This window comes from Ananas comosus, linkage group 2 (assembly GCF_001540865.1).
Source record: "Ananas comosus cultivar F153 linkage group 2, ASM154086v1, whole genome shotgun sequence".
Classification (NCBI taxonomy): Eukaryota; Viridiplantae; Streptophyta; class Magnoliopsida; order Poales; family Bromeliaceae; genus Ananas; species Ananas comosus.
Window position 1 is genome coordinate 2,766,684 of NC_033622.1, and position 10,690 is coordinate 2,777,373.

Genomic DNA, 10,690 nt, shown 5'->3' on the forward strand with positions numbered 1-10,690 from the left:
ATTTATCAAATATTTATTTTAGTACCTTTTAATTTTAACTTTATCATTGATTTAAGAAAAAAAATTAATAAAATTAATAAAAAAAGAGAAAAAAAAAAATTATCGGGAGCAAATTGATACATTTTAAATCACAGGACGATAATTGAGAAACTACGAAATCAATAGAGGTTTTTGAAGTTTCCCTATTTATTAAGCGGATCAACCAATTTCTTCCCCACGTCTCACGTTTGAGCGGGTAACCGGAAACGGACAGCTGTCGGTCGCCACGTTCCATCTCAGCACCCACTACCGACGCCGACTCGTCTCCCGCGTTTCGCCCACCGGCGAAGATCTTTTTTTATTCGGTCGCAACTCGCACGATACTTGAGGCGGCTAACTAGGTCCACACGACTTTGCCCTCCATCTGCATTATTATTACACCAATGCCCTTCCATCCCATCATACAGCTGTACAAGTCACCTTTATATTATTTTATTAAAAACTTGACGGAATAAGTCCTTTTCCTCCTTTTATTTTTAATTTAATTCGATGGGAGGGGGAGGACAGCGTCTCCTCAAAGTGGCATTACCGTAATTTCTTGCAACGACAAGGGCATACGCTTGGCTCCGTCGCCTAATCGCCATCATTCACCGTCCATTCATCGTTTCCCGAATCCAACGGCGCTCGATCTCTCCTCCTCTCTATATAATTCTATTCCCCTCCTCCCCGCTGTATCTCACATTTCTCTCCCATCTCTCGTTCGTGCGGTAACCTCACCTGCGTGCGTCCATGTCCACGGTGGTGCTCCGATCTGAGGACGCTCTCAAATCCCGCTTCCACGCCAACGCCTTCGGATACCGTCCTCAGCCTCCGATGAACCCTCACCGGCGAAAGCCTCCGCCACCAGCGCGCCCCGCCGCCGCCGCCGCGGCTGCGCCGCCCTCTCCTCCGTCCCACAAACCGAGCCGCGCCGCCCCGGCGCGAATCGGCCGGAAACCTAGACCCGCCGCCGGAGTCGGCAAGGAGAACGACGGCGGCCCCGCCGACGAGCTCCGCCACCACCGCCGGCGCCTCGTCATGGAGGAGGTCACGATCCTCAAGCGCGGCGAGGCGATGAAACCCTCGGCCCCCGTTCCCCCCGGATCCAACGTCGGAGACGTTCCGATCGACCTCAATCGGAGAAAGCTAGGGTTTCCAGCCGTAGACCCGGTCTTCGCCGGGCCCGGGTACTCCGTCTCCTCCCCCGCGCCGAGCTCCCTCCCCTACCCCGGCCTCTTGCTGAGGCCCCTCGCCGCGAGCGAGGAGGCGACGAGGAGCCTTCTCCGCCTCCTCCGGCTCAATCAATTCGCCCCGTGACGGTGCTCGTAGTTTCGAATCGATTCGCCGCGAATTCGAGCCGAAGAAAATTGGGATTTTGATGGCAGTTTGAAGAAGATACGCCGTGGGCTGCGGAGATCCGCGGCGGTTTCCGCTAGGGTTTCTCCGATCACATCACCTTCCTCTATTTTTTCAAAAGGAAGGCGTGATCCGGAGAAGCCCCGATCTGTTTGTCTTTGTCGGCCACATCTGATTCGGTATGTTGTGGTGTACTCTGCATCTTGTCCTTTGTTCTTGTTCGGATGGAAAATTCTAGCGGAAATTAGATTCCATTGTAGTATGCGTATTGGTAACCTAAATTTAAGGGGATTAGATAGATATAGTAATTGTGTGAGTTGTGTCTAAGTATCAAGGAGAGTGATGTTCCTAGTAGTTTGGGGTTTAGATCACAAATTGTTTTGCTTTATCTAGTTGTGGAAAAAGTGGTGATAATTTTAGAGTGGGTGTGTGTACTTGTCATGGAATGAGGTCTAGTAATTTTAGGTATTTGATGTTAGTGTTGGTGTACTAGTCATGAATCGAAGTTTATTATATTACATTGCTCTTTTTAGCGTCCGAGAATGAGTGTGCAATTCAAATTGTCAACTTTTCAGTTAGATTTATCATTGTTCAATGTGTCTATGCTCGATTTTGTCGTGCAATTAGAATGTGTGATCTGTTGTGTGTTATAGTTGTGCTTGCGAAACGAAAAGAAAAAAAATAACGGACTTGTTTTTTTGCCTTGGGTTCTTGCCTTGGGTTCTGTCACGCTTCGGCACCGCTACTGCCACTTTGGTCGGTTCGGGCATGAGCAAAGATCGCCGAACGGACAGAGTTTTTCTTGTCCGCTAACATGGTGAATGCTTGTATTAGTGTAGTTGTTTTATATTTTGATGTTTTATGCAATCTGTGTGTGAATTCTGTTTCTAGTTAGAACCATTTGAATTGTACTGATTGTGGCGCCTTGAGCGGATAGGAAAATTCTATTCGTTCGGCGGTCTGTCTACGTGCCCGAACTGACCAAAGTGGCGGTCTTGGGACTTGACAGGTTCGCCTATGGGACTTGGCCTGGTTCGTGCCAAACTTAAATGGTCGGAATTCGGTAAATCTTCAACTAGGAACTGATGAACTCCAACAATATGAGATTTTGGCCTAAAACTCTGAATGACCAAAACGTCGTCATTAAGATGAACTGCAGGCTGCTATTCTCAACTGATCTAAACTATTTTACTTTTGGTAAAAAGATGACAATGTCTGTACTTTAGAATCGGCTGTACTTTAGAATCGTCTGAACAATTGATGTGCTGTTGCTGTCGTGTTGAAGAGAGTTTCTAATTGATGTGTTGTTGTTGTTGTGTTGAAGAGAGTTCTTTTCTCAGGTCCCTGCGGCATTTAATAGTCTGCATGATTTGAATCAGACTCCTATTATTTTTGTTAACTCGATAATTTTGGCCGAAGCTTATCTTGTAACTGAATCTCGATAACTTAGGCCAAATTCAATAACTTAGAGACCCCTATCTCTTCCTAAACAGGTAATGGGTTGGATTGCCTTCTGCTCTCTCTGTCCAACGACTGAATTTGGCTTCAACAAGTTGTGAATAAGAAAAAATATACAAGTTGTGTTATATAATGGTTTAATAAATCAAAAGAGTAATTACGAGAATTGCAATTAGATGAGTCAATGATTTGGTTAGTAGTTATGATAATAATGATAATAATAATTATGAGGATACTGTCGCCGTATAATTGAGATTGGTACCAAAGGTTTTGCAGATTGGTTTGTAAGTTTCGAACTTGAACACCTAGATATTTAATCCTTTTATGATGAGATATGATGATTATTTAAGTATGCTGAAGTGATTGTCTTAAAATATGATTAAATGTGAATATTTCTATTTGAATGATGGTTAGTTTCACAATTGAAATGATCAGTAACCGGGGTTAGTATCCTATTTCCCCTGCACAGTTGCACAGTAGAGTTCAATGTTATATTGGTTCTGAATATTCTGCACTTTGGTATTTAAACAGAAATGCATTGTCTTAAAAGTATCACAAATGAAATTAGGAGTGTTTGTAACTTTTTGATTTGAAATTAAAGAATTTCAACACTTCTTTGAGTGAAAAATAGAATCGGGAGCTCGAGTATGTTTAGTTTAATTTTAATCTGTGAAATTCTGAAGTTTGGGGGCGCAAGATACATAAACTGTGTTTAGCATAGCTTCTCCTCTTTATTCAGAGTCTGCATTGATATGATAAATTTTGTGGTAATGTAATTGAGAAGTTCATTTAGAAGGCCATAGTGTGGCTATTCCAATCCAAGGAGCCTCATCAGTTGAACAGCTAAGCTATTTAGGGGTCATTCGTTTTACAGATTTATAATATTCTAGAAATGTTAGCATATTTGTTATTAACTTATCATATTATTTGAGTGAGGAGGTTGTTAAAAACTTATCATATCATGAGTGAGGAGGTTGTTAAAATAAAAACTTATATATTCTTGTTAATGGACATTCCTTCCAAGTATAAAAATGACAGAGGCTCTGTTTGCACATCGGAATAGTATACTCAGTAATAACTGATTTGGTATGAGGATGTTTTGTGTGATTAGAAGTTAGGTTGAAGAAAATTCTTGTGTGATTTGAGAAAATAATGACATTTATGACTCGGTAGAATAGTATATTTTACTTGCGAGGTAATTAATCTTAGGTGAAATCACATATAACTTATCCAAATTATAGATCGTTTGTTTTGGCTTCCAAATCTTTTAAAATTTTGATTTCACTATTCTACATTCAATTTTTTTTTATTTAAGTTAGTTAACGACATTTTGACTTCAAAATTAGAATATATTATTCATGTGTTGAAGATTCAATTAGTATTGAATAATTAATTTGCTTAATTTTAAAGTCAAAGTGCCGTTGATTGATTGGTAGTAGAGTTGGGAGTGTCAACAATGTAATTATCAAATCGTAATAATGACCGGAATACTGAAATTGGGTCTTTTTGGCCTAATTATCGGGTTGGGTGTGCTTGGCCGTGCTTGTTGCTGGCCATAGATTCGTTATGGTCGCATTCCAAGTGGAAATGACTCGGGAGTGATCTTGTGGTTGTCGACTATCCGGATGCTGAAATTGGCATCCTTGGAACTTCTTGGGGCGGAAACTTTGTCGTTTTGGCACATTGGTTGTGCTCTTGGACTATGAAACTTGTGGAATGTTTTTCGGAGGTTCCTCGCTAATTGAAACTAGCAGTATGGGTGTTTCTATCTTTTGTTGGTTCATGCGCCAAGATTGGCACACGTTGGAAACCATTGCGGCTTAGTTTTGGAGTTGAGGCCTCTATGGTTGCACACCCTATGTGCAGTTGTCTCAACACCTAAATTGGAGTATCTGGGGACAACGAGTTATCTAAATTGGAGTATCTGGGGACAACGACTTATCTAAAGAGACCTACGACTATGCTCGAGACCTTTAATGGGTTGATTGGAGGTCTTGGCGAGGTTCGAAAATTGATTAAAGAAATCAATGTTCTAATCGCACTGGTTCTTGTTATTGGCTACTTAGTAATGTGGATTGTTGTTGACTTGATGTTTGGGATTTGTTTGGACTCTAGTAGAGTCGGCTCATGGGGTTGTTCTAGTTTCAGAAGTTGAATTTTGAAACCAATGCTTCGAATATGTTGTTGTGCACTTTGTTGTGGTTTGTGTGTGTCAGTTTATGTCACGGACGCGTAATGGCTTGTATTGATGCTCTGGTGATTATGTTTAGGTTCACGAGACACCTAGAGGCATTGGAGTCGCGAACTCAGATATACCTGGTATATAGATGGGTTTTTAGATCCATAGTCGGTGTAGTAGTATTGTACTCGATTATTCTATTATGCTTCTAATATGTATCCTATTGAGTAGATCGATTTTATTTTGCTTCATTATTATTCCTGTGTTTTGCTCTACCTTTTAGCTATGGGCATCGTTATATCATGTTGTGGGTGATAACCGGTTGGTAGAGTGGTTTATATAGATCATTATGATATTATACGTGTGTGTTTACTCTACATATCGACTTACTATTATATTTATCTTTACATGCTACATGGCTATCATGTATGTGTCCCTTATCATGTTGGATGTATGACGCGTAGATTATAGTGTAAGAATGTTTTAATCACGTCTGTCTATCAAGTACGTGTTCAGATGCATTTTATCTATTGGATCGACCTGTATCCTTAGGAATTGTCTTGAATAAATGTAATGGCTGGGGTGTAGAGAAGATTAGGGCAAGCATGAGAGTAACCAGAGTAGAAAGAGGAAAAGGGTATAGAGGGGAAGAGAGGTAGATTCGGTGAGATCCAGAGGAATAAAGGTGTAGTAGTGGTCTTGGTATTGGGTCGGCTGGGTGAATACCCGGTCGAATTGTACTTGTTGGACGTCCATGGCAGAGGGCGCTAGGCTCAAATTGCTCAGCAAGCATGTCCATGCCTTGGAGCAAAGGCTGCAGGGGCTGGCAGTGGGGAACAATCGAAAGTTCGAGGAGCTGAATTGAAAGATTAAGGCTATGCAAGCAGAGGACTAGAACCATTATGAATCCCTGCGATGCGAAACTGCAAATTCATCGAAGAGGCCGGAGCAACTTATGGATCTATTATCGAATCAGCAGCAATTATCATCATCGAAGGAACTCGCAAGCTGGACAATGGCACCAAGAGTATCTAAAAGGCCAATGTTGTGCAGTGGCTCAGTTGATTAGCCTAGAAGAAGAGAAGCAGGAAGAGATACCCGACCAAATACGAAATATGTTGCAGAAATTGGAGGATGTGTCTCATGAGCCGCAGGGGTTGCCTCCTATTAGGCCACAAGACCATAAAATATCCTTGCAGAAAGGAGCACAAGCAGTCAATATCAGATCATATAGTTATACAGAGAAGTAGAAGTACGAAATGGACAAGATTAGAGAGATGCTAGATACCGGAGTGATCCAACGTAGTAACAGTCCATACGCCTCTCTGGTCCTATTAGTTAAGAAAAAGAAGAAAAAGGATGGGAATTGGAGGTTTTGCATTGATTATCGTCAACTGAACAAGCTCACAATTGAGAGTAAGTATCCGATACCCATAATCGATGACTTGCTAGATGAGTTAGGAGGTTCGAGATATTTTTTCAAGATAGACTAGAGGTTTGGGTATTATCAAATACGAATGTGCACCGATGACATACCAAAGACGACCTTTAGAACTCATATGGGCTATTATGAGTTCAGAGTCATGCCTTTCGAACTCGCGAAAGCCCCAGTGACCTTCCAATCTGTATTTGCTATTCTACTTTGTAGGTATGTTTTGATTTTTTTTCAACGATATAATGGTATACAGTAGGACATTAGAAGATCACGTTGCCCATTTGGAAGAAGTGTTAAGAATACTTGAGGGAAATTGATTGTTCACAAAAAGTCCAAACGCTTCCTTGGCCAGGAGCAAGTTGAGAACCTAGGACACATTATCACTCAGCAGGGGGTGGCTACGGACCCAAGTAAGGTGGCAGCTATGCTGCAATGGGTAGCACCTATGTCAATTAAAGGGGTTGAGAGGATTCCTGGCCTCACAGTATACTACCGCAAGTTTGTTCAAGGGGTATGGAGCTATAAGTAAATCCCATGCTAAACTTTTGAAGAAGAATAGTTTCCATTGGACAATAGAAGCGCAGGAAGCTTTCAACAAATTGAAGAAGTTAATGATCGAGGTCCTCGTGCTCGCCATGCTCGACTACTTCAAGCCATTTGTGGTGGAGGTAGATGCTTGCGACTAGGGAATAAGGGTTGTATTGACATAAGAAGATAAACCCTTAGCTTACCTTAGTGGCCATTAGCAAGAAATCCGGGGTTGTCCACATATGAAAAGGAATTTCTTGCTATACTATTAGCAGTCTCTAAGTGGCGGCGTTTTCTTAAGTATGAAGCAGTTTATCATCAGAACGGATCACGAGAGTTTAAAGCACTTTATAGAGCAAAAGATCAACACTGCTACCCAACAGGAAAGGATGCTTAAGTTGATGGGACTCAACTATATAATACAATACAAGAAAGGAAGAGAGAATAGGATGGCGGATGCCTTATCACGCAAAGAAATTGAGGAGAGCAGTAGTCAAGCCATTTCGGGAGCCATTCCAGCTCGGGTAGTTGAGATAACCAACAGCTATCAGGGAGATGAAGAGTGTCAGAGACTGATAGCCCAGTTAACAGTACAGCTAGACACTTAAGGAGCCTACAATTATACACAGGAGCTGCTACAATACAACGAAAGGCTGTATGTGGGATCAGGAGAGGGGATCAGCAGAAGTTACCCAGTCAAATGCATGACTCAACCCTAGGAGGCCACTCTGGACAACAATATACCTATACAAGGAGCAAGAAGATATTTTACTGGCCAAGGCTCAAAAGTGATGCGGAGAGGATAGTAGGGAACTGCACGGTATGCATACAGAACAAGTTCGACAATCAGCCTTACATCAGTAAGAAAAGTGTCAAAGATTGATAGCCTAATTAACAGTACAGCCAGGCACCCAAGGAGCGTACACTTATACACAGGAGCTACTGCGATACAACAAAAGGCTGTATGTGGGATCAGGAGAGAAGATCAACAGAAGTTACTCGGTCAAATGCATGACTCAACACTAGGAAGCCATTATGGATAGCAGTATACCTATAGAAGGATCAAGAAGATATATTTTACTAGCTAGGGCTCAAGAGTGATGTGGATAGTGAGGAACTGCATGATATGCATACAGAACAAATTCGACAATCAGCCTAATGCTGAGTTGCTACAACCGATACCAGTTCCCCACCAAGTATGGAGTGAAGTAAGTATGGACTTCATTGAAGGACTACCAAGGTTGGAAGGAAAGGATTCTATAATGGTGGTAGTTGACAGATCCACGAAGTATGCCTATTCTATTCCTCTTACTCCTATACGGCTTCAGTGGTGGCCAAAGCATTCTTCGACACGGTGTACAGACTACATGGACTGTCGGAAAAGATCATTTTTGATGAGGATAGAATCTTTACAAGCGAAATATGGTAAGGACTATTCAAGATATTTGGGACCAAGCTATACATGAGTTTGCCCTATCACTCCCAGACTGACGGGCAAGTAAAGAGGCTTAACCGATGTCTGGAGATCTACCTCTGATGTATGTGTTTACAACACCCCAAAAAATGGCATAAGTGGATCACACACGCGGAATGGTGGTACAACTCGAACTATCACACTTTATTTGGGATGACTCCCTACGAGGCCTTGTATGGGAAGCCACCGCTGAGTTATATAATGGCTAATTTTACACAGAACTCAACGAGTGAGGCAACCGGATGGGGCTAAGTAGAGAAAAAAGATGGCTAAGGGGTTAATAAACAACCTCTTAAGGGTGCAAAACAGGATGAAGCAGTTTGTCGACCGCCGTAGGGTGGATCGAGAGCTTAATGTTGGCGACTTGGTTTACTTGAAGCTGCAATCTTACCGTCAACAAATGGTGGCAGTGCGAAGGAATCTCAAACTGTCGTCTTGCTAATTTGGATCCTTCAAGATTTTAGAAAAGATCGGACTCGCAGCCTACCAGCTGCACATGCCGGAGAGGTTGAAGGTACAATCAATTTTCTATTTCTCTCTGCTGAAAAGAAGTCCACCTGAAGAAAGACCCGTCTCAATTATCGTGCCTTTTGCTGGAGATGACGGCCAGTTGCTGGCGGAACCTGTAGAAATCCTCAACCGGAATATGGTACGGCGCGGAAACATAGTAACCCAAATTCTGGTAAGGCGGAGCAACTTGTCCTCTAACCAAGCAACCTGGGAGTATTACTTGTTCCTCAAGTCACAATTCCTGACTTTCTATTCTTGAGGACAAGGATTATTTTGAAGAGGGAAGGATTGTAATGGCTGGGGGCTGAGGAGATTCGAGCAAGCATGACAGTTACCAGAATAGAAAAAGGAAAAGGATATAAAGGGAGGGAGAGGTAGATTCGGTGAGATCTGGAAGAATAAAGTAGTAGTTGTGTTGGTATTGGGTTGGGTGATCCGATATCGGGTCGAATTGTACTTGCTGGACTGAGGGTTGCTCATCGAGCTAGGCCCAACAGGAAAGTCCAGCCTGATAGAGGATTGGGAGCTCAGATGATCTATTTGGATATTCCATTTCTCTTATTGTCCTTAGTTTTATGAAATTGCATGTTACTCCTTATGTAATAGATATAAATAGTAAAAAGGGTATAAAGTGTAAAGGATAATGATGAACAAAATTACTTTCTTCTTCGTCAATCTCTTTCCGCTCCTTTTTCTTTGATCTTCTCCTCTTTCTCACTCACCTTCGACTTAATTTGAGGATTCTATCATCTCCATCCTGAGATCCTCAGAGCGAGATCATCATCTAATCCCATGATAGATCAGGGTATTACAATAAAATCACGTAGGGCGCATCCAACAAATTATACTCTTACATTATGCATTTATAGAAGAGATTCTGTCTGTTTGTACAAAGGAGATTCTATTCATATAGTGGGTTTGTGCATGCGGGGTATATTTTTTACTTTGGAAAGAAAATTGCTGTGTCTGTACTAAATTCTGTTTTTAATATAGAAAGGTTAAACAAAAAAAGTCTCATAGCATGACAACTGCGATTTTATGTTTTAACAGATTTCTTAATTTTTGTTCTCCATTTTTACAATATTGTTTATTAGAGATGGATTTTTTTTTTTGAGAAATAGGTAGCATGCTACCCGCTTCGTTTATTTTATTTAGAAATAAAATTAGCTGAAAATATGAATCAATTAGGATTCGAACTTGGAATCTCGGATACCAACCACCAAGCTCTTTGCCACTTGCACTAGGGATAGTTGGTATCTGAGATGGAAAATTGACAAGAAAAAGGGGATGGTGAGTGTGTTGGATGTGGCTCACGTGATATATTCAAGTCGATCCATAGAGATACGGTCAATCTATTTAAGTCGATCTATAAAGATACTGTAGATCTTACGGTTAGGATGTATTTGGACACGTCATTGATGGACGGACGTGATTTAACATTCTTATATTAAGTTATATATAAATATATAATATTCGGGAGTCTCGGTCTAACCCTAATCCAATTATCTGTGACTGCTCCATCTCCGGAGATAAGGGAATTAAACTCTAAACGTCTCGTCTTTTTGCAGATCGCGAACGAGAACGAACCACTAGCAAAAGTCGCCGCCTACAAATCGGGTACAGAAATCGAAATCATGACAGAAGGTACGATCTTAGTTTTTTATAAAGTTTCAACATGTGGTATCAGAGCCGCATCTTTTGCCGGATTTTTGTTTCTTTCCGAATTTCGTTT

General features: G+C 41.5%; 1 protein-coding gene across 1 annotated transcript; it reads left to right on the top strand.

Moving 5' to 3' along the window:
- LOC109703486 (translation initiation factor IF-2-like) lies at positions 699-1,975 on the top strand. Its single transcript, XM_020224095.1, has one exon. It carries the CDS (start codon positions 769-771, stop codon positions 1,333-1,335), a length of 567 nt encoding a protein of 188 aa, XP_020079684.1. The 5' UTR covers positions 699-768; the 3' UTR covers positions 1,336-1,975.

Coding starts and splice junctions, on each gene's coding strand:
- LOC109703486 (XM_020224095.1), top strand. CDS start 769: ATGTCCACGGTGGTGCTCCGATCTGAGGACGCTCTCAAATCCCGCTTC.